The sequence below is a fragment of the Epinephelus fuscoguttatus genome, linkage group LG21, assembly GCF_011397635.1.
Source record: "Epinephelus fuscoguttatus linkage group LG21, E.fuscoguttatus.final_Chr_v1".
NCBI lineage: Eukaryota > Metazoa > Chordata > Actinopteri > Perciformes > Serranidae > Epinephelus > Epinephelus fuscoguttatus.
This window is the reverse complement of record NC_064772.1, coordinates 30,189,376-30,213,177: the sequence shown is the minus strand read 5'-3', so window position 1 is coordinate 30,213,177 and position 23,802 is coordinate 30,189,376. Positions and strand designations below refer to the sequence as shown.

Below are 23,802 nucleotides of genomic sequence, written 5' to 3'. Positions count from 1 at the left end.
ATGAGAGACCGTGACCTCAGAGGCAGGGAGTGAAAGCTAGCTGGCTCGACCACTGTGTGCAGCTCTAAAATACCGCCGTGAACAAGCGCAACACGCGTTAAAAGACGAGGTGTATCTACCTGAGACAGGTAAACTGTTGTGTGAGTAATGTAACGTATATCAGTTTATGTGTAGGCTGTGTGTGTAGCAGACAGTGCATACTTATGTCCGGTTGTCAGGGGCCTGGGTGATGTTGGCTGTGCTCAGGCTGTGCTGCGTAGTGGTCTGATGGCGTGTTGACAGTCAGTGTTCACAGGAAAACACGAAGTGGAGTCTGCTGGAGCGACAAAATAACATCCCACTATTTACTACTGTCTGCTTTAATGGTAATGCATCAATCATAGCCAGTAATATAATGCCCACATGGGCTATTATACTGCATTGAGTGCTTTTACTTTTACTGCTGAGTAAACTACTATACTTTTACTTGAGCAACAATTTCAATACGGGACTTTTAACTTGTAATGGACAGGAGCGGGTCATCAGACAATTGGTCCCTGGGCACAGATATGCAAAAGACCCCCCGCTTGAGTGGCAAGACACACACACAGTTCATGGATCATGGGCCTCATTTTGTGTCATTGTTTTGCATAAGCTTGTAAATATAATGCATCTTTTTGTGTGTGGCTTTTTTTGGATTTTTCCCTTTCTTAAGCCCCGTTTACACGGCCAGATTTTCGGCGAATGTTGGGCCGTTTTGCCGGCAAGCTGTGAGCGTTTAAACACACAGAGCCGGATTGGCGAGTTGATCCGAGGTGCCTAATTTTCCGCCACGTAGGGCTAAACATATTGGCGGAACCTTTTTGGTTTAAAAAGAACGAAGTGCCCTTCCGCAATGGGAAGGGCTGTTCATGACTTCTGGGAGGAGCTGTTGATGATGCTGCACGTGCGACCCGCTGGCGGTGGATAAACAGGAAACAGCTGATAGCAGGAATTAGCGAGCAGCTAGTAGCAAGAGGGAAACGCAAACCTGACAGACACTGTAAAGATGAGCAACTGGGGAGACAAGGAATTGCGCATCCTCCTTGCCCTCGCAAACGAAGAGGCCATTAACCGTTAGATGACGGGGACGGTGAAGAACGGGCCGACTTATGAGGGAATCGCTGACGGACTGACCAGCCACGGCTTCCCTCGGAGCAAGGCTGTTTACGTCACACGCTGAGCTACACGTTTTGTTACTTGCTCACGCCCCCCATTGCCCTGAAAAAGGCACATTCTGTATAGACAAAAGTAGACAGGCGTCATTTTGCTGCACTCCCCGATTTTGTTTTTATACTGCCAATGCTGAAAAAAGACTGATTGGGCTTTCTTGTAAATTTGCACAATTCCTATCTAAAAATGGCTTAAGCATGAAGGGGGAAAGAGGGGGCTGCAGGCTGGAATCAAGCAGCTGCAAGGACATTGCCTTTATATATTGGACGCCTGCTCTACCCACGCCGGCTCCTTCTTTAATTATTCTTCTATTATTCCTTTGCATCTCTTTTACCCCTTTTCCACTAAAATTAGCACATGTACACAGGTTTTTTAAACATAGGAAAACCCACTAAAAAGAAGCTTTAGACGCTTTTCCCATTGCCAGCAGACTAGAGACGTGTACATGGCTCTGCAGCAGACGAGCATGCCTTTCTGTTGTTTTTTTGTTTTTAACTAGTCTAATTCGACTTCATGGACAGGCCAAAAAACAAGTTAGTAAACAATAGAAAGCTGCATGAAGGCCACTGAAAATGTTACGTCGTTACTTCTTTTTTTGTATCTTCTATCTCTTTCAAGCTCTGTGTTCACTAATTTGGAATGATGTTTGAGCGCTGCTTGGGGGGAGATGGACAGTATTTTGTAGTGTGTGTCACTGCATCTCGCCAATAAAGGGGCTAAAATTAGTACGCTCACCCAGATGTTTTTCTATTACTTCTACTTCTGATCACAGAGCCGGAGCTGATTAATACCTGTGACTACTGCAGAGTAATTTGACCAGGGTGTGAATGCGGACTGTAACCTTTCACATCACATACAAAAGCCAGATGTTAGTGGGTGTTAGTCGGTTTTTGTCCTATGGGAAAGTCAAGTTATTTTTTCTCAGACTCTAGCTGCTGCAACAGGCAGAAAAACATACTTTAATTTTATTGTTGTAGTTTCCTAATGTATGTAAAACTCTCCACAGTATGAACAGTGGTTACCTGAGCCTCAAAACCAGCCACAACTCAGCCCTGAGCAGAGTGACCGTCCTCTACTGACTAATCAACAGACTGCAGTGTTCATAGCTCCACCTTTTAGTACCAGATCTGTGTGCTAGGTACCCCAACAGAGGGGGGACCAAACATGGGGATGTTGATGGAACGGTTCTTTTGGTACCATCCACAATTTTTCACTGTGGAAACTGAAAAAGCACTAACATGCCCTTTCAGTAATCCTTACATGGTAATGTAGTATATTAACACAGTTGTACTGATATTTTTACTGAAGTAAAGTAAAGTAGTAGTGGATATAAGTGTTTCTAATTTTATGAGTTAAAAGCAGTCAGTCTATAATTTAACCTTTAAAATCTCTCATTTTATGTGCAGTCACGTTAATGTTTACCGTCTGCGTTATCAGCAGTGTGTCCTCCGATCCTCACTGGGTGAACTCCTCTCCAGTTTTTACCACCGCCTACAGCTCCAGACCTTGTGATTGGTTTTCTGTTTTGGTCAGGCGATGGTGCGGGCTGTGTGGGCGGTGCTCCGGATGGTGTCCTGCGAGGGAGCCGCCGTGCTGAAATCAAACGTACCTGGCGCTGGTCGAGTGTCTGCACCGAGGCTCAGATCTGTCTGCACTCCTTTGACTTCCTGCCGCAGAGCTATAGCCAGGTAAGCTACCAGTCTGTAGGTCTGTGAAGTCTTCAAGTCCTGGTCTGAGGTTAGAGACAGCAGTCAGAGATTAGCCTGTTGACACTAAGCTAAGACACAGTTTGTGCTATTGATAGCTGAGCTCTGCTGAAGCCTCTTTGTCACATGAACGTCGTTGTGTCATAAAGAAATAAAGTCACGCCAAATTCAACTGTAAAAAAAACTCAATATTCTGCGTGTTAGAGTTAGTACGCAATTTCAAAGTAGCTTCTTAAAGCCTGAGCATAGTATCTTCAATTCGGCATACAGTAAGGTAAGACAGCTGCATTTACTGATGTATTATTATAACATGCACGTTTTGTAAACTTTGTGGCCAGGGTCACAACTGGAATACTTTATCACAACTAGCAATGAAACTATCAGTCACATAATGATAAGCAGCAGTCCAAAAAATGTCCTTTAATAAACAAATAATGCTACTATTATTACTGACTATTACTACTACTGCTGTTGGCCCCATGTGGGTAGAAATGAGCTTAAAAAATGGGCCGATGCTAACTGCCCACATGGGAATGTTTACAGGGTGTCTGCAGGTCCTTAAAGCTCTTAAAATGTCTTCTTTTCAATTGTACTACCATAAGGCCTTAACAGTCAGTGAAGTCTTAAAACTTAAATTTGTGAGGTCATAACTACTACTAACAGTTTTTATAATTTGATTCACACATCTTTTAATTTCTATTTTGTTAAAATGAGTCCACATTTCTAATGTGGACTCATTTAAAAAACAACTATACTACTGTCATTTTGCCTCATACTTGTTCTTACCTGCTGGCAAAATGTAGATCAACTTAACTCAATCTAATAACCATATGTCTACAATAAACACATACCTCTGCACAAGACCACATATATACTTGCCTGCAATGCTTACCAGTGATGCTAAATAAATAAAGCATGATTTGTACAAACATCAGTCCTAAAGTTGTGTTTAAAAGCATCAAATTTAACTGTGTGATACCTGCAGACAATCTGGTTTACCCAAGGTTTTGTATTTTATATTAGTGCACATTGATATCTTTGGGGTAGGTATATTTTACATGTATCTGAGTATGTTTGTTTGTTAGATATACTCCCTACTTGAGTGTAAAATTTTTATGAACTTGGAAAAATTTCAAGGTCCACTTAGGGAATCGCCACAATACGATATTGTCACGATACAACATTGTTGTGACAGAGTTTCCTCCTGTTTTGACGTGAATAAGCATTCAATTATAAGCTGCTGTCTGTCTGCGTCTCCTCCCGTGCTCTGCAGTGAGGTGAGACACCTGCAGTCTGCAGTCAGAATGCCTGAGATAACCACAGACCACCTGGACGAGAAGCAGGTGCAGCTGCTGTCCGAGATGTGCATCCTCATCAACGAGAACGATCGCAAGATTGGAGCGGACACCAAGAAAAACTGTCACCTCAACTCCAACATCGACAAAGGTACCTGTCTGTCATGTTGAGCTGCACACACCTGTTTTGCCTCAGGGTGCATATCTGTGTCTTTTGGATTTGTACCTGTGATAAGTTGTTTGTTTGTTTTGCCAGGTTTATTACACAGAGCCTTCAGCGTATTCATTTTCAACAGTGAGGAGAAGCTGCTCTTACAACAGAGGTCTGACGCCAAAATCACTTTTCCAGGTCAGTGACAAATCCATAAACCTTGTAGTTTAACCATTATCCCAAATACACCTGTGATTCACTGGGACACACGTGATCACATGAAACATAACAACTTGAGAACACTTATGGCGGGCATTGTTAATATGTTTAACTATCCCTGTGTGTGTGCACGTGCAGGCTGTTTCACAAACACATGCTGCAGCCACCCTTTACACACAGACAGTGAGCTGGAGGAGAAGGAAGCAATAGGAGTGAGGAGAGCTGCTCAGAGGAGACTCAAAGCTGAGCTGGGCATCCCCATGGAACAGGTATACTGGAGTGTGTGTGTTTGTGTGTGTGTGTTTAAGCACATCACAAGAGTCTTTCCTTGTGCCTGATCTCTGCCTTCTTGTTGCTCCTCAGGTGACACCAGATGAAATGACGTACCTGACAAGGATCCACTATAAGGCCCAGTCAGACGGTGTGTGGGGAGAACATGAGATTGACTACATCCTCTTCATGCAGAAGGTATCACAGCGATGTCTGCTGGCGTTGAGTTACATTAGGATATGTGATGTGTATCTGGCCCATGTTTGTGCTTAAGCATCAGCGTGTCTCCACTATGCTCTCCAGCTACTTGCTAACTTTGTCAGTCTGGTGTTTGGTGGTTGAGCAGGCAGTGACAGCTGGGAATGATGCTGATGTGAGTGATGAGAGTGAACCAGGACTGTAAATATGTGGGACTTAAAACCAAAACAATAAGGGTGCTTTCAGACCTAGAGTTGTGTTGCTTTGGTCTGAATCAGGGACTAATTTTGTCACAAAGTTGTATAATTGCCTAGAGTTGGTTCGTGTTCTCACGGCAGCATTTACAAGCGGACCAGATCAAATGCCTTGCGTGAGAAAGCTGCTCTTGATTGGTCAGAATTTCCATGTGGGAAAAATCCAGGAAGTAAACCAAACGTTGAAGAAGAGTACACTTGCAAGATAAATGTGACACTTTCTAATGTCACAATGGAGGGACAACTACGCAGGTTGATTTTAGCGCTGCTCATCGTGGACTATATTGCTGTCATTGTTCATTTTAGTCAAAGCATACAGTTTGAAAACGAGGCGCGGCTCCAACTAGAAAACAATGTTTTGATGCATTGGATGTGCTGAATGTGCATATTAAGGCAGTACAGGAGGAGGTGCACATTAATAATCCTCCAGGACTGTAACATGCTCATGTTTAACCCAAACAATGTGTCATGTGACTGCAGTTGGTTCACATCCAGGTCGGAACACCTTCTCACCACAAATGAACCGCACCAGAGTTCGTTTGTAACCGGACTGAGACCACCTCTTCAAGAAGGTCTCGGTCCGGTTGTTTTGGTGCACCTGAGTGTGATTGCTGTGTTCACACCTGCCCAAACAAACCGCACTTAGGGGGCAAACAAACTTGAGTTTGATTGAACCGAACCAAACAGTGCAGGTGTAAAAGCACCCTAAATTAAAAGATGCTAAAATGCTCCACAGAGCTGAGAGGAACTGTATGTTCATCATTAAGAGCGACAACTTTCAAATTAAAGTAGTGATATGAAAATGGAAATCCGGACCCAAATCTAGAAAGACTGAGGACTCGCTGAGCAAATTCAAATTGTGCTCTCACGATAACTCTGGATTTCCAGGGTAGTGATATGACACATTGTGAAGACAAGTACTGACTATAGCTGCGTTACTCTGTGACTTGAATATAATGATAATTTTAGAGGCACACACTGCACTGGGGATACGATCATGCTGGTCTGGTGAATGCCTGTCTAATGACTCACTTATATGATGCAACTAATACACACTGAGAACAGAAAGAGCAGACTTTTCCAGAGATCCTTGGTTTCTTTGAAGAAAATCAATTAAGTGGCAGTGAAATGCACTGTTAAAGAGAGATAAAATCAAGAACTGAAACACAATTAAAGATGCCGTTGACCAGCCCAGTTGCTACAAAAAATGTTGGCATTGTTCATTTCTGCAAAGCACGGATATGTTACATTTGTACATATCATGTAGCGCATCAACATTTCTAAAGCGTCGTAGTATATGAGCTGACTTTGTCAACGGCAGTGGAGGTGGAGCAGATGGTGGACTGTGTGACATCTCGGTAAGACACCTGCCAAACTGCAGACCACAGTTCAAGGCCAACAAACTGAGTCATTTAAAGTGAGTCAGCACAGTGTTTCCATCCACTTTTTAGCCACCAAATGTGCGCAATTATTTAGCAACCTGTCGCTGTGTTTTCGGGGGTGCTAGTGCCACAAAAAGTGCGTAATGATGCCCTGACACCTTTGTAAGTGTGTATTTGGATTGTATTTGCCTGCTTGCCTGTGTTATACTTACCCGGCTTAAATTATGGTCAATAACATCTTTTTTCTGTCTCTCTAAAGGAGGTGGAGTTGAGTCCAGACCCCAATGAGATCAAAAGCCACTGCTACGTAAGCAAGGAGGAGCTGAAGGAGATGTTGGAGAAGGCCAAGCGTAAAGAACTGGAGATCACACCCTGGTTCAGCCTCATCGCAGAGACCTTCCTCTTTCAGTGGTGGGACAACCTGCAGAACCTCAAGCAGTTCATGGACCACAACAACATCCACCGCATGTAACCAAAACCAGGATCGGGCTCCACACTCCGTCATTTCAAACCTTGGGTTGTAGTAATACTTGGCTGAGATACAAGCAAAGCCAGCTGAACTGTTAGAGACCCCTGACACTCTGATGTCAAAAAATAAGTATCACTTGCTGCTTCTGCCAAGGTAGTAGTAAGTGTAGGACTTCTACACTGATGTTTAAGTCCTGCTGACAGTAAGAGGTGATGTGGTATATAGTGGGTTTGTAGCCCTGAGGTGCATTCATCCATACATGAGAGCTGATCCAAGTAGGGTCACTCTTAGTCTTATGTACTTAGAACACATACATCAGGTAATCAATTCTAACTGAACACTTCACTTTAACTGAACTTCAGACTGCACACTGGATTTACAGACTGTACAGAAGTAAAGACATTCAGCATCTTATTTTAGTAGGAGTGACGTAATTAGTGACAACTCCACGAAGACTATAGCATATTTTTATATAAAAACTAAAAGTGCCTGTGTACGGGTCATTAGGATGAGATGAGTAGTTTCTCCAAGTACTGATGTGATGTCACAACTGTCAGTTCTGTATATTGTCGACAATGATATCAATGGACAAGCTGTGTCTTTGCACTCTTTACACTAAGTACTCTCACAATAAAGAGTTTGATTGTGGACATCGGCAGTAGATTGGATGTGTTTTGCTTTGGAGGGCTGGAAAATTGTGGCCACAGGTGGATGTAACGGTAAAATGGGTGAAGGCGTTCATGGTCATGTAAACATAGGTCAGTTGAAGCCTTTTAGATGAAGAAAAGATAAACATTTAATCTGTATCAATAGAAATTATATATTTGATTTATTTTATTATGAATATATTACCATAAAGTCCAAGATAACATCTAGTGTCATCATGATATCAGTATCACCTTATTCAGTAATAATTTGCACAGAAAGATGGTACAAATACTGTTTCTGACTTGACCAGTAGGTGGCAGCAAAAGCCTGCATTCCTCTTGTCAAATACTAAAACCTCAGCATACATTTCTTCATAAAAACCTCTAAAACTTTTAAATATATTTCAAGTTTTGTCTATAAGGCCACAGCAGCATTAAAAGATCTCCACAACTTAACATTATCAAACAAATCAAACACGCACTTGCAAATACTGTATCGTGTATTTACACTCAGCAGGTTGGACTCCTTTTGCCTTCATAACTGCCTTAATTCTTGATGGCATAGATTCAACAAGGTGCTGGAAACATTCCTCTGAGATTTTGGTCCATATTGACGTGATGACATCACACAGTTGCTGCAGATTTGTCGGCTGCACACCCATGATGAGAATCTCCCGTTCCACCACATCCCAAAGGTGCTCTATTGGACTGAGATCTGGTGACTGTGGAGGCCATTGGAGTACAGTGAACTCATTGTCATGTTCAAGAAACCAGTTTGAGATGATGTGAGCTTTGTGACATGGTGCGTTATCCTGCTGGAAGTAGCCATCAGAAGATGGGTACACTGTGGTCATAAAGGGATGGACACGGTCAGCAACAATACTCAGGTAGGCTGTGGTGTTTAAACCATGCTCAGTTGGTGCTAAGAAAATCTCCCCCACACCATTACACCACCAGCAGCAGCCTGAACCGTTGATACAAGGCAGGATGGATCCATGCTTTCATGTTGTTTACACCAAATTCTGACCCTACCATCTGAATGAGGTTTTTCCAATCTTCTATTGTCCAGTTTTGGTGAGCCTGTGTGAACTGTAGCCTCAGTTTCCTGTTGTTAGCTGACAGGAGTGGCACCTGGTGTGGTCTTCTGCTGCTGTAGCCCATCTGCTTCAAGTTTGGACAAGGTGTTGTTGCTTCAGAGATGGTCTTCTGCAGACCTTGGTTGGAACCAGTGCTTATTTGACTTCCTGTTGCCTTTCTATCATCTTGAACCAGTCTGGCCATTCTCCTCTGACCTCTGGCATCAACAAGGCATTTTGGCTCACTGGATATTTTCTCTTTATCGGACCATCCTCTGTAAACCCTAGACATGGTTGTGTGTGAAAATCCCAGAAAATACTCACACCAGCCCATCTGGCACCAACAACCATGCCATGTTCAAAGTCACTTAAATCACCTTTCTTCCTCATTCCGATGCTAAGTTTGAACTTCAGCAGGTTGTCTTAACACAGAGTGTTAAATGCACAGAGTTGCTGCCTCCTGATTGGCTGATTAGCTATTTGCGTTAAAGAGCAGTTGAACAGGTGTACCTAATAAAGTGACCAATGAGTGTATATGCTGCGAATAAACGTTCTGTTCAATTTATATTGAATAAGAGGTGTTTTATTAGCAAGCTTAATCTACCTTTTGTATGTTTACACTTAAGGCATGTTACTAATTTCTATTAGAGCACTGAAGCTACAACATGATACATCAGACACATGTTTAAAGCTTTCAATGTACAAACATGTAAAAACAATGAGAACACAACAGAAATAGACACACTTTCAGTAAATATGCATAGATTTCAATTACCAGCACTGCATCTAGTTTCTAAGGTGACAGCATGTTTAATACTGATACATATATGGAGGCCAGTTTATGAAATGGATATGAAACCTAGATTAAGCCAAACTGGTCATATCATGGTGACAATACACTTCCTTAGTCTTGTGCTTGTTAGTCCTTATCCAGGGAACTATCAACGGTGTCTAAATGTGGAAGTATAAGTCAGCAAAACTAGTTGGCATTATGGTAGACGATGAGACTGGCACAAAACAACCACGTCTACAGTCAGACGACTTTCTAGTTGTTACCACAATATTTGATTCATACTGAAGGTATAAAGAGCTGTGGGTTTGAAAAGGTTTGTAACCTACACACACAGTTTGGCATTTCACTGAGTAGAATAACCAAATATAAGTCTTTGAATACATGGTGTTATTATAGGTGAGTGCATAGGGAAGTATATGCAACAGTTAACATTAACGCTGATATATTTTCTGTAACTACAAAGCTACTCGGCTACATGTACGTAACTATGCTGCTCGTAGTGTTGCAGCTGTTTTGCTGAGGGTGTAAACATCTAATATAAGGGGAGGTGTATAAACATATAACCTATGTGATATACTTGATATACCAGTTTCCCATGCGTTCATTGAGGCGTTTTGCTTAACTAGTGTAACTTGATGCTGGAGCCATCAAACAGGCATAAAAATAAACTCTTCTGATGCAAACAGCAGCAGGTCGGTTAACACCCAGTGCAATGTGTTTCTGAAATGGTAACCTGTGTTACTGAGTGCTACAGAAACAATGAATTCTTATAAAAAATAAAAGTGCAATTCCCTGCGCAGTCCTTTAAAAAATGATGGAATGATTATGTTTGTTTTCTGTTTCTACAAAGCAGTAGCACTGATTAATGGCTAAAATTAATGAGTGGATTTTAATATCTAACAAAAGCTAGATCAATTTTTGACACTTTAAAACACTAGTTGGTCAATAAAGTGAATGTGCGATGTTTTGTGTGTGGATTGGGTGGTCGTCTTTGGCAAAGCTATGTGCTGGTGTTTCCTTAAGCTACTGGGGAAAAAAAGGGTTGAGTTAGAAAAGTGAACAAAGAACATCTGGTTAATGGTGTGATGAGATTAAGCTGGGATCTGCTTTATATCTCCAGGAGATGATGTTGGAGTATGTCTGGTTTCTTCCCTGCAGTATCAGATGGTCTCTGCAGGGTTTGGTGCAGGATTAGATTTGGGTGGATTCAGCTTCATGGTAGTGAAAAAGTCCACCACCTGACCTGGTACTTCTGCCAGCACACTCTTTGCCAGTGCTTCTGGAGGACCCTGAAGTGGGAGAGGAAGAGTTATGAAAGAAAAGTGCAAAACTGATTCAATCAATGACAAGTATGAATGAGAAGCAGGAAGTCATGCAGAGGAAGACAGTTTAAGGGAAAGTTCCACCCTTTTATACTTCAACAATCTTTGCGTTTCACTTTATGTTGGGAGTTTGTCACGTGTAACCTCCAGAGGAACTGCTTATACTTTATAGACTGAGTGAGCAACAACTGTGACGTCAACAGCAATTACATCATCAGTATTGTTCTTTGTTGTTTTGTCTAGCTTCAACCCAATTCACCTTAAAAACAGCTTCAAGACCCAGACACACCAAACCAACTTAAGAGATCTAGAGGCGATGAAAGCCCTCTGCTGTGTTGCCTCACATCACCCGTGTCTTGGCCAAAAAGTTACACAAGAACACACTTCAACCGACAGCCAAGCAGCTTGTATGTTCTGTGCTTGAGTGAGAGGAAATAACTGTCACAGCAGACAGTGGTCTTCCGTAATCGTCATACAAAAAGGAGAACCGGAAGTTTTGATGCTAGTTCGTTTAATCCATTGTTGAAATAACAAAGCATATTCATTGTGTGACAGTGAACCATAACATGAACCATCACACAGCATTTCCGCTCATGAGTTCAGTGGCTAAAAAAAAATTATTCTTACCTTATGCAACACGTTTGTTTTGGTCTCACTTCCTCTTTAGCTCTTTGTTTACTTTCCTCACTTCCATTTCTCTTCTTGTGCGCTGAGCTAAACTACCAATCAGAGTGATTTCATTCACTGATGGGCTCCGCAATTGCCAACACTGTATCACCGCATTGAATGGGTGTGAAAAAAGCAAACTCGAGCTGACAACAGCCAATAGTGTCAGTCACACGAAAAGCGAAAAGTGCTGCAAATGCTCATCAATGGCCCAACATTGACGGACGGCCGACTGTCGGCTTGGTGTGTCAGGGTCTTAAAATTCAAGCGGTCACAATTTGCTGACCAAAGATTGACTGTGGTGTGTTAAAGAACAGCAGATGAACCTGTACAAACTGCTGTTGAGCTTGTGCTCATTGTGGCATGCAACATTTTGTCAACGAACGGCCCATACCAACAATGTTTTGACTGTGTAGTTGTGCTGCAATGATCTTGACATTATGTCGTTCATATTTGGCTAGATAACAATCCAAATTTGTGAAATGCCAAAGACAACAAGAAAATAATCCTAACCCTGAAAACTGTATCATCAACTGCTTTGATTTAGTGATCTAGAGAGGAGTTTCCCTTTAACATAAACAAGAGTATGTTTAAGAGATCAGACACCAGTGCTTCAGATCCTGAGACAGAAAGAACAACAGAATTTATTGTACTTTCTCTCTTCACTCAGCACTGATGATGGATCTTTGGCAAAACAGGGTTGGAAAAGTTGAAAGAAAGACATTGGGAGGATGGATATCACTACATGCTATGACTGATGCCGTGATTGAGCGAGGCAGTTAGTCATGTTGGCCAAGCAAAGGTTAGGATAGTAGTGGGTTTTATGACTGAAATATTCAGGATACCCCTAGGAAGGATTGGGATCCTGGGGAGGCTTCAGTTTGAATAAAGTGAAGAAGGAGGCCACTTGCTGAGGTAACTCGGCCAATACACTTTGGGCAAGAGCCTGGATGGGTGCCTGAAAAGAGATGAATACACAACGCACACACAGCTAGGTGAGATCTAGGTTGATGGGCTGGGAATCCCTGGGACTGGGCATGTATACTGGCATTAGATGGGGACACTAGTATATTATGTTTGGATTTGTTGTTTTGAAGCCAGTTGAAAATGAGCTGAAGCAGTGAAGTGCTTAGAAAAAAGCTTGAAACGCATGCAGTTCTTAAAGCAATGAGCTCAATTTTTTTTTTTTTTTTAAAATCAGCTGAAATCACAGAAAACACCATTCATGCGTTATAAAAATCAACCAATAACTTAAGAGACGTTTAATGTTTCTACTGACTTACATTTTGGAACTGCCTGAATGGCACAAACTGCACGATGTCCCGCATGGCGGCCTCGCCAGTCTGAGAGCGCAGACGTCCATCGTCTCCATCCAGGAACTCCATGGCAGTGAAGTCTGCCCCTCCTACTCCGACAATGATGATCGACATGGGCAGACGAGAGGCGTTGACAATGGCGTTGCGTGTGTCATCCATGTCTGTGATCACTCCGTCAGTGATGATCAGCAGAACAAAGTATTGCTTCAGGGAGACAGCAACAACAGAGGTAGTAGATCCATTAGTAAACGGCTGAACTGTTTGATGAGGTCTCAAATGCATCTTGAATTGTAGTCTGACACGATCATAGTGTACTAGAATTAAGTCCATCTTTGTTAGTTTTCCCCCTCAAATTCATTAAAGCCTTCTTTATAAATTGCTGCGGTCAATGGGCGTTACTCAGCTGCAATTAGAGCAATTAAATATATGGGATGCAAGTTGAGTCACACCACCAGAGTTCATATTATAAACATAACTGTTCTGAGCATTGCCATTACTCTTCACTTAAGAAGTTAATTAGACCTACCATCAAGAGATTATGCAGCTGTCAAGTTTACAACTCGAGGTAGTGTTTCTCCTGGGCACACCAATCTTTTAACTATGTGCCTGGCATCTGAAAATAGCTTGAACAGGCAATCACGGCAGTATTTTTCTAAAACTCCTGTTGCTCTGGTTCAAGTTTTATCAAATCATCTTGGTCCATTGCCAAAATTGCTGTAGGAAATGAGTACTGACAGGCTTTCATTTCCACCCTGCCCAATGAGGCCAAATGTGTGCTGCAAGTGAAAACAACTTGTGCAAAAGGCAGCAGCAGGGCAAGGTTAAAAACCACGTGAACTTTTTTACACAGAACTGTTTTAGCCAAAATACTAATTCTGGTGAGCTGGAAAGAGTGCAAACTGTCTGCTTTTGTAATTAAGTAATGTTTGATGAATTACTCTGAGAGCCTACAGTCACAGATAAATACTCACTGATGCGGTGGTCTGCTGGAGAGCTTGCTTTGCAAAGCAGGCCACGTGGTTGATGATAGGGGAGAAGTTGGTGGGACCGTAGAGTTTGACCTGGGGCAGACACACCCTGTAGGCCTCCACCACACCTTCAATGCCTACGCACACACACACACACAGGCACAGTTACGATCACACTTGTATCAACACATTGCAAACTGAGCACTACTAACATCTGAAAATCTGTCTAAATGAACAGTGAAATAATTTGTAAACCTACCTGTACAAAATGGATTTGATGGGTTGAAATTAAGAGGAAACTCATGGGAAACCTGTTTAACAAAACACAGTCCCAGCAGGTATTAGTTCCTGTCCCAAACTACGGCATCAACTCTTAGAATGATTCAAACTACATGTAAACAGCAGTCTTGTCCTTTGCATGCATTTGTAGTTCCACATTTAAATGTAACTCTTACCTGCCATGAGGGAGGGATTTGGGCTCCGAAGCCAAAGGCAGGAAACATCTTATCACTACACAGGAACAGGAAGAAAAAACATTAGTATGTAAGTGAATTATTATCCATAGCTTGCACAAAGAAATGCAGCATTGCCAGTATGTTCATACTTTCACCATGACGGTTTCATTCATGCTTCTGTCATCAGGCCTCTAAAAACGTATACTGTATATGAAGTTCTGAATGCACTACACTGTGTCATACATACCTGTCATAGTCCTGGATGACATTGCCGACGGACCAGATAGCAGTGAGGTACTCGTTGACGCCCTGAGGACTTATGTAATGCAGAGACTGAGGAGTCCTGGGATCCCCGTTGGATCCTGTGAAGTCGATAGCCACCTGCCAAAGCATTTAGGGAGACATGCAGACAATGCATGAAAACAGATACAGATATCATCAGCCTCATTAATAACCCAAGAATACAAATGACTAAAAAGAGGCATTAATAGCGAGAGCCAAAACTTACAGTGAAGTTGATTTGACAGCCTCCCATTATATAATCCAGGAAGGAATACTCCTTCACCACCTAAAAGATAAACACATATGTTTCATAGAAGAGTACTGAAGCATCTGCTGCTTAAATCCAAGGATTAATCACACAAAGTGAACACATTCAACATATAAAAACAAACAAACAAACAAACAAACAAACAAACAAATAAAATAGTACTGTACCTGGCACAGCTTCACGCTCACAACGCCAGAGTTCTTGTAGCCTTTCTTCTTTTGTTTCTTTTTACTGTTGATACATTCAAACTCTGCCTGAGGGCAAAACACAATAGCAGTGTGAATGTCAAGATCATAAAAACTAAAGCAGTGCGTGGGAACTTAAAGGTTGCTTGGAACTAATCTGTGCTGTTACGTAGACTAAATCACAATTATCAGTGGGTTTTTACATTCACCAAAATGTAATCCAGTTACAATAACACATAATAAAAGTAGAGTAGAGCCGGTCGTCCACTAATCAGAAGATGGACAGTTCAATCCCCAGCTCCTCTGCACACTGAAGTATCCTTGGGCAATATACTGTACCCCAAATTGCCCTTGATAGGTGTTTTATCAGTGTGTGAGTGCATGTGAATGGTTACTGAGTAGCAGGTGGCACCGTGTGAGGAAGCCTCGGCCGCCAGTGTGTGACTGTGTGTGTGTAAATGGGTGAATGTGACATGTAGTGTAAAAAAAAAAAAAAGCGCTATGAGTGGTCGGCAGACTAGAATACCATTATGTAAGTGAAGTCCATTTAGCTTTAAGTTGGTTGAGACAAACAACAATAAAAACACACACACATACCGGAGATGTTCGTGATGCTTGTTGGAGGCGTGTCATTGTGGTCTCAAAGGTTCCAATAAGATCATGCGAGCCATCGTTGTCATAGTCGTAACACTCAACCTGGAAACAGGTGTAAACACACAGTGATGTGACAAACAAGAAAACTGTTCACTCGTTCACACAGAGAAAAAACATTACAACTAAAGGGTTCGTTCACCAAATCTAGAAAAAAATAAAGCACTGCTCACAGCAAGATCGTGTTATCCAAAGTTACTGGAACAATTTAAAACTCCCTTCACCTCCACTGTACTGGGCTGGAGGCAGATCCTAAAAATCTGAGCAAGTAAATCTCAGAGAGCAGTGATAAAGGGTTTCTCTGTAATTTGCATGAACTGACCCTTTAAGTTTATTAAAAAACAGGAGATGTAAAGAACAGAAGAAACAAAAACATGCAAAAGTGAGACTTCAAACACGACTCTTTGTAATACCAGTGTTCTCGACAGAAGCTGACAGTAAAATGACGAAGAACAACTGCACAGAAATGTGCAGTTTCAGACGAATGTGCTCTATGACAGGATCTAGTTGAATGAAGGAAACGTGGAGGGCGCAGACCTTACTCATGTGGCGCTGTGTATCCCCCCTCCATCTACTCCATTCACACACTTCACCCATTAAGTGATGATAAGATGAGAAAAGACAAACACTGCAACGCACTGGGCAACTCACTTGAACTGTATGGTTGAAAACAGCTTCCTTCCTGACATGTTCGCTTCAGAGGTTAAAAAAATATACATCATCAAGCTAGTACTAAGAACACTACAGTCATGTTTTGATATATTTGTTTGAGCCAACAATTTTGATTTGAAAACTACACCTTTAAGAAAAGTTGTATTATGTCACGACCATGAAAATACAAAGTGCCACTGAACCCAAATGATCAGTGCAGTTACAGCTGCAAGGGGCAGCTTAAAGAAACACATTCCACAAGTGCAAGTAATTAAGGTGAGAGAAGGAATTTAGGGTACCTTTATAGGCTTCTCCATGTCTCCTCCACAGAGAGACTGCAGGGGGATCCGGAAGGGCTTCCATGTTGGATTCAAGTTGTTGTTCACCACCTGAGGACAGAATTAATACAGATTATACAAGTGCAGACATCAAGAACAAATGTGTATGGAGCTTCTTAAAGTCAAAATGGAATGACATTTAGTTATCCTTCTTTCCAGACAAAAATAATCTCAACATGTTCAGATGTAATGACATTAGTTTTTTATCATTAAACCTGTAGATGGTAACTTTGATTTAAATAAATAACTTTTTTCGTATTTTCCTGAAACTGTCACTATAGCACTAAATGAGACAGGTAATCTGTGACAAAAATCATTCCTCTGCCTTGTAGGACTGTGTCTTACCGCATGTAAATGAAGACAAAAAAGAGCCATGGAGTCTGACACAGCTGTCAATCATGTCAATCAGTGCTCATGAACTGTAGTCAAACTGTCAAACTAGACAGCGCTGATCAAATATGAATCAAGATTCTTCTTCTTATGATCTCAGAAACATACTTTAGTGTAGTGTTCAGCTGTAAAATGAGAAAGTTGGTCAGATTGGGTGGTGCCTGGTACTTTGATCAACTATTTCCAACATGACAGCCAGGTTACAAACTCTTATTTTACAGCTAGTACAGTACAACACTACACTAAAATATAGGGGTGTGCCGTATCATCTCATTCACAATAATACCAGCATAATTTTTAATATGATATGAAAAATTCATATCAGCAACAACAAGCATGGCTGAAAGCGACTTTGTCCGATTGGTTGTTGCTGCTGTGCCACACTGGATTCTAGCGAATGCCTTTAGAAGCAGTAAGAAGAGGAGGAGGGACATACATTTTTTCATAGACTATGTCTCATGTGCTTGTTTCAGAAAATATAACAAAAAGTTATTTTCATAAAAGTTACCAAACTGTAGCTTTAAAGGGGATCAGCTGGTATGAGCTGTGCACTTTACTATGGCAAATGTTTGTCTGGTTGTTCATCTAACAAGCTAAGATGCAGGACAGGGCAAGTGTTAATGTTTGCAAGTTAGATAAGGAGATTTTAGGAGGAAAGCTAATATGTGCTGAGAATCTGTGGCTGCTGTGTTGAAGGCTGCTGTCAGGCTCAGTGTGACCACCTGCCTGATAGAACACTGAAGTTACTGCTTTGTGCAAATATGGTTTAAAAATTAATTCATTTGATTAGCTGTTCTCTGATTCGATCACACCCATAAATGTGATTTGTCTGCTCCTTCATTTACAACAGATTTTACATTTGCTTGTAAAAAAAATAATTGGTCCCAGTGGTATGTCAGTGCAGCTGTTTAGTGAGAGCGCAGGAAGAGGGTTACAGAATCTGCTCTTGTGAGGGGCACTTACGACTCTTTGCTTCGACAGATGTTTCTTTTGTCCAATATGCATGTTATTGCAAAGGCTGCAGTGTAACACAGCTCAGACATAGTCTTTTCACACAAACAGATATGAGGGGAAAACCGATAAAATAAGGTAACATGAACTCATTTAACACTACTGTTCATCTCCCAACAGTTTTATTGTCCCCTTCTAGGAAAAACAGACTACAGGTTATGACAGGAAATAAATTAAGGATTTATGTTACAATACTTGTTCAAGAATTGTAGCTTTCTTTCCACAGCAGTTATACAGTCAGAAGCAGCGCTGTCATTGGTGTTTACCTCGGTCCTGTGAGCCAGCTGCCATCCAGTCGCTGTCTGCTTGTAGAATTCCAGGTAAGGGTCGGACTTCCCGAAGAAATCCTGTGGATGAATAAAGAAATGAAACACACCGATATGTAAAATGCTCCTGAATATTTAAACTGAATAACAGCATGTAATACCCATACCTTGTTATCTAGCTTCCTTGCTTCAACTTCAAAATTTGCCACCCTGTTATCGCTTATTTCTTCCGCACTGATCTACAGCAGAATAGAGAGGAAATTAACAACAGGAAAAAAACAACAACACTGCAACATTTCTTTCTAGCTCTTTCCACCACTCACTGTGATGGTCCCTTTCCCTGCAGGGGTCTTGTTCTTCAAGACAAGAGGCCGGGTCAGTTTTTTACTCGACACAACCTTAAAGAAAGGACAAAAGCAAAGATGAAAAAGCTGCAGTTAAAGCAGCACAATGAATAAGCTCCTCCTGCAGCGCAGTGGATGAGCACACCTCAGCAGCCTCCACGCCATGAGGCAAACAGTATCCAAAACAACCAGGCAGAATAAACATCTGGGGTGAGATTACACTGAGAGAGAGCCTACACAGCAACTGCTTATCAGAGAGCCAACTGTAGAGCTGTAACAATGGTATGTTATTACACCACATGATGTGTCTACCACTGCTGCACCTGTCTGACTCACTAGACTGTCATGAATCTTTTTACTGCTTAGAACTGGAAACCATAAATTTACAAACTCTGTTCAGTGAAACTTAGTGTGGAACTGAAACATTCAGCATACCATAAAGCCAACACTCACAAGTGGATTTATTTATCAGCTTTAGAAGCTAAAAGATGACAATTTACAAACATGGATCATGAACACTTGTTTGTGTACTTCCATAAGAAGAATGGAAAGCCTTACCTGGCCCAAGGTGCACTCCAGTTGCCCCAGGAAGTCATCGTCACTCAGGTCAATAGTTTTGTTGTCGATGTCATAAATCCCAAACTTCAGTTTCTGCACTATTTCAAAGTAGTAGTCGATGACAAACTTTTTTGCAAACTTTGGGCTGAGGCAATTCTGGACTTTCTCTGTGCGTGCCACCTGTTGGGAAAGGTTGGATTGCTTTGTGATTTTTGCAACATGCACACATTTCAAGAGATCCACAACATCAGACCACGATATAAAAAGGAGAATGTATTGGCACACATGCGCTGACAAAACAGGAAGTGCAGTTGATGCGATTGCTGCTTTACACAACACTGACTTTTCCATTTGGGGGTTAACGATTAACTGATGACATAACTGCCCCACCTTGGTAAAATGTGTCATTTTATACAGATGGGTAACAAATGAATGGAAAAAAAACAGAATAAATGAGTGGGACGACAGAGCCTCCATTCATAGGGCACGAGGGGTTGTTATATGGTTTGATAATAAGTATGAAAATGATGTGAATCATGCTATGATGTAGATCTCAACCCAACTGAACATCTACGGGGGATTTTGGACCGATGCCTTAGGCAGCACTGTGCGGTGGTGTTCATCCCTCCAGTAGAGTTCAAGAGACTTGTGGAATCAATGCCAAGGCGCATTTAGGCCCTAATCACATTGATTTTAAATGACAATGACGCTCTTTGCTCGCTGCTTTTGTGTTGCTAGATGCCTCGCATTTCTGCACTTTGACGCCTGGCATTTTTGCAGGAGCACTCTGAACTCCTCGACTTGAAAAACTTTAACTCAGAGCTGAAAAATGCCCCACACCAACTCTTTTTTCATCCTGTTTTTTCCCCACTGTCCAATCAGATGATTTGAGAGGCAGGCCTTCTGTGGTGGTCACAACAACAAGTTTACAGTTGGTAAACAATGGAGGAGAAACTGGTGGTAGCGGTTGCTGCATACCCAGAGCTACATGGCCCAACGACAGACAGCAGGCTGTCAAACTGCCCCCAAGGGAACCTAAAATATGCCTTTAAAAAGACATCATGGAGGCGAAGAGGCTCCTGGACCAACTGGTGGTACTCCCCATGATCCACCCTCTTTTTTAGGGTCTCATGTACCCACACAGATCTCTGTTTCCCTGTGACCAACAACCTATTCACTGACAGCCTCTCACCCTCAACCAGAACTACAGCAAGTACCCTTTGCCTCATAGTCATTTGTTTTCCGTAACCCCCTATCCCAGCTGACATTGGCCAAGAGGTGGGGTACACCCTGGACAGGTCGCCAGACTATCACAGGGCTGACACATAGAGACAGACAACCATTCACGCTCACATTCACACCTACGGGCAATTTAGAGTCACCAGTTAACCTGCATGTCTTTGACTGTGGGAGGAAGCTGGAGTACCTGGAGGAAACCCACACTGACACAGGGAGAACATGCAAACTCTGCATAGAGGGGCTTCCCCACCCTGGGTTTGAACCAGGAACCCTCTTGCTGTGAGGCGACAGTGCTAACCACTGCACTGTGAAATAAATTAAATGAAATAAAATAAAACGGTAGATTGATTACACAGGAGAGTTAGGTAAAGAGGCAGCAAGCTTTTCTTTTTTTGCCAGTGGCATTCAATTAAAATTTAAAAAAAGCAGTGCAGTGTGCCTTGTGTTCTGCAACCTGCAAAATGCTTTCTGCCTACGTTAGCACTCTGCACCACCATCATCAAATCACCCAGTGGAGTTCCAGAGATTTCTGGAATCAATGCCAGACTGCAGCAGCATGTGATGGCCAAACACCTTGTTGTTTTTCCTTTAATTTATCACCCTTCTGTATATCCCATATTATCTGAGATATATCATATTATCTCAGGTCAAGGGTGGTTTCTCAGGAGTGCATTTTTGCATATCAAAATAAATGTTATTTTAGTAATACTGACTGACTACAGTGTGTTTGATTTGGATTAAACTTAAATCAATAACATTTTAGCAGCTTCACACCAGTCCCCACTAATAGCAGCTGTAAATCTGTAATATAATAAATGAATCCAGATCCAGACATCCTTCTGACCTCATACCACTGGGAATCAGCGCTGCTCATTAACAGGACACACAGAGGGTCGGACTTGGAGCCGATGTCCTTATCCAGCAGATTCTCACAGGACACAGTCAGCTCCACCTTAGTTACACACTGGGCAGCCATGTCTGACAGGCACCGAGCTGGGGAAGCAACAAAGGTAGGGAAGGACTTAGAAACACACACAGAGAGGGAGACTACTATGAAACATATTTACATGCTTATTCACGCACAAACATGATATAACAAGATGTAGCTTAAATTGCTAAGATGCTAGCTAAGATTTGTTAGCGTTAAAAGATGGACATACATTTCTGCAAATACAAACGTTTATAAGCTAATGTTACTTGCTTAAAAGGTAAGTTACAGCATGTTAAACACTTAAGTTAACATTGACGAGCTGGTGCCGCAGTGACTTTAAATTACACACCCAACGTTTACGTTACGCCACAAACATCAAATTAAGAGTTAACGTTAAGCTAGCTTCAAACAGCTAAGTTACACACAACTCACACACGGTGTATTGAACTGCGGCTCATGGAAACTATGACACAATAACTTAAACACCCATTAAGTCTAGCCGATGGGAAGGATAAAAGCTGACAGGGTTGCATTAAGTGAAAACACAACAGCTGAAGCTAACAAGCTAACTGGGCTAGTAGATGCTAAATTAGTAAACTAGTTGGCTAACACCGTTAACATACGCTAACAATTAGACTGTTATTTAAATTCAGACGTACCTTTGAACGTCTCACGAAGAAAACAATTTGTCGGGTGGCGATAATAGCACAAGGTTATCGTACGTTAACAGCTTCAGAGGGTGGTGTCGCCCTTTGAGGCTCCGCTCTTTGAGCTCTGCCCACACGGAAAAAATTACGCCCACCAAGAAGCCCTCCTGCTTCTGTTGAATTTCTTCACCGGAAGTCGCAAACTGTTATATCTGGCTTGACGCTCAAGGAGTTAGTTTTTGTCATGACTGTAAAAAGTACAACTGTAAAACCTACAGTCTGTGGTACACACCGTGTGGTATAGTGTACAGTAATTAAGGTTCCTCGTCCAGGGGTTACAGTGTATAACTCGGCGTAACTGCATCTGTCTTTTTTTGAAAGTTTTATTTTGAAGGACTCACCGGAAGTAGAAGTAGTTGGGTGGCTGACTAGAAATTGACCCAGACTCAAAAAACTTGATGTGTAAATAATATTCTTTAAATTTAAATTTAAATTTCTCCAAGAATTAATAATATATAATTCATTTATTTTTATAATATTATTTTAACTAAATTTCATATTCAAAAAATAAAATAAATGAATAAAAGATATTACCCTCGTGTATGTCCTATGTCTTAAAATAATAACATACTTAAAAATATGATAAAAACAAACCTATTGATTTATGCAAATTGAGCAACTTTATAACTAATTAGGAAAGCCCCTGTGTGTGATCATGTGTGTGTTCATACTTGTGTCTATTTTATACGATTATATTACTGAAGTTTGTGCTCACTTAACTCATTCTAATTGTATTTTTTTGGTCATTACTTACCACTTTGTATACAAACTGAATGTACTGACCACTGAATGCATTGTGTTAAAACTGTTAATGCAAAGTTTAAAATAAAGGGGGTGCGGGGGGGGGGGGGGGGGGGGACGACGACGACGACATGATTTAGCTGTAAAAATAAACTACTGTGCCTGATTAGACTAGGGAAACTTCAATGGAAGGATAAGTATCTTAAAAATACTATCCATAATTATGTAGGTTTATATTCCATTTTGATATGGGGCCGGTTATGGTTTCATATCGAAATGGAATATAAGCCTACATAATTATGAACTTTCTCGGTGATTATGTGACCATGTAGAGTGATGTATGCTGACATATGTGTGACATATTATTGTTTGTTAGTTTGTTTCCTTCTCTTTCCTTCTAGACTTATTTGTTAATTTTTCTTCATGTGCTGGAGTCCACCTCCATATAATAAAAAATATGTGCCTTATATTTTTGTATGCTTGGAAGATAATATATGCATGCCATTTACCAAGCCTTTCAAACCAATAAAAACTTGAATTGTAAAAAATAAATAAAAAATAGTTAGTGGCCTATAAGAAATCCCTAACACAGAAATGGCTGAAAAAGACATACTAGCCCGGTGTAGCTACACATTTGGACAAATAAATACCTGTCTCAAGCAGTTCATTTTTTGCAGTTCTTTGGCTGTATAAAACCTCAAAATATGTTTCCAGTCCTTGATAACCCTGTAAATTATTCATACTCCTTTAGTCCGTAAGGGTCCTCAGATCAAAAGAATCAAAAAGGTGTTTTTATAAAAATCAATCCATGTTGTGAGTATTGATTTAACAGGATAACGTGGTATTGGTAAGCTGGATGCTG

General features: G+C 41.3%; 3 protein-coding genes across 5 annotated transcripts in view; 1 reads left to right on the top strand and 2 right to left on the bottom strand.

The window, feature by feature from the left end:
* LOC125881633 (WD repeat-containing protein 37-like) overlaps nt 1-304 on the bottom strand; it is a 36,261-nt gene extending 35,957 nt beyond the window's left edge. For both annotated transcript variants that reach the window (XM_049564858.1, XM_049564860.1), the window contains exon 1: nt 202-304. The gene's annotated coding sequence lies outside the window, so the exon portion shown is untranslated. The remainder of the gene's footprint in view (nt 1-201) is intronic.
* idi1 (isopentenyl-diphosphate delta isomerase 1) lies at nt 4-7,793 on the top strand. The gene is made up of 7 exons (XM_049564862.1): nt 4-128; nt 2,725-2,879; nt 4,171-4,343; nt 4,449-4,541; nt 4,701-4,831; nt 4,926-5,030; nt 6,926-7,793. Exons 2-7 carry the CDS (start codon nt 2,728-2,730, stop codon nt 7,136-7,138), a joined length of 867 nt encoding a protein of 288 aa, XP_049420819.1. The 5' UTR covers nt 4-128; nt 2,725-2,727; the 3' UTR covers nt 7,139-7,793.
* A 1,647-nt stretch (nt 7,794-9,440) lies between these two features.
* On the bottom strand, nt 9,441-22,310 carry LOC125881632 (copine-3-like). 2 transcript variants are annotated; one of them, XM_049564857.1, is made up of 17 exons: nt 22,152-22,310; nt 21,406-21,554; nt 19,323-19,502; nt 18,744-18,818; nt 18,588-18,659; nt 18,421-18,501; nt 16,715-16,804; nt 15,711-15,809; nt 15,096-15,182; nt 14,887-14,946; nt 14,626-14,759; nt 14,379-14,433; nt 14,183-14,234; nt 13,927-14,060; nt 12,923-13,159; nt 12,485-12,597; nt 10,801-10,940 (listed from the first exon to the last, which is right to left on the bottom strand). In XM_049564857.1, the coding sequence occupies exons 2-16, from the start codon at nt 21,535-21,537 to the stop codon at nt 12,487-12,489; spliced, it is 1,599 nt and encodes a 532-aa protein (XP_049420814.1). In that variant the 5' UTR covers nt 21,538-21,554; nt 22,152-22,310; the 3' UTR covers nt 10,801-10,940; nt 12,485-12,486. The 2 variants fall into 2 exon arrangements, with proteins under 2 accessions (XP_049420813.1, XP_049420814.1); XM_049564856.1 differs by lacking the exon at nt 12,485-12,597 and having other exon boundaries at nt 9,441-10,940.
* Between the last annotated feature and the right edge of the window lie 1,492 nt (nt 22,311-23,802).

What these genes read in the sequence shown, in the direction of transcription:
- idi1 (XM_049564862.1), top strand. Translation starts at nt 2,728, where the DNA reads ATGGTGCGGGCTGTGTGGGCGGTGCTCCGGATGGTGTCCTGCGAGGGA. An exon ending in TGCCGCAGAGCTATAGCCAG is followed by an intron (nt 2,880 to 4,170) that starts GTAAGCTACCAG and finishes CGTGCTCTGCAG; the next exon opens with TGAGGTGAGACACCTGCAGT. An exon ending in ACATCCTCTTCATGCAGAAG is followed by an intron (nt 5,031 to 6,925) that starts GTATCACAGCGA and finishes GTCTCTCTAAAG; the next exon opens with GAGGTGGAGTTGAGTCCAGA.
- LOC125881632 (XM_049564856.1), bottom strand. Translation starts at nt 21,537, where the DNA reads ATGGCTGCCCAGTGTGTAACTAAGGTGGAGCTGACTGTGTCCTGTGAG. An exon ending in AAGCATCACGAACATCTCCG is followed by an intron (nt 15,183 to 15,710) that starts GTATGTGTGTGT and finishes TTTTGCCCTCAG; the next exon opens with GCAGAGTTTGAATGTATCAA. An exon ending in AAATCCCTCCCTCATGGCAG is followed by an intron (nt 14,235 to 14,378) that starts GTAAGAGTTACA and finishes TTTGTTAAACAG; the next exon opens with GTTTCCCATGAGTTTCCTCT.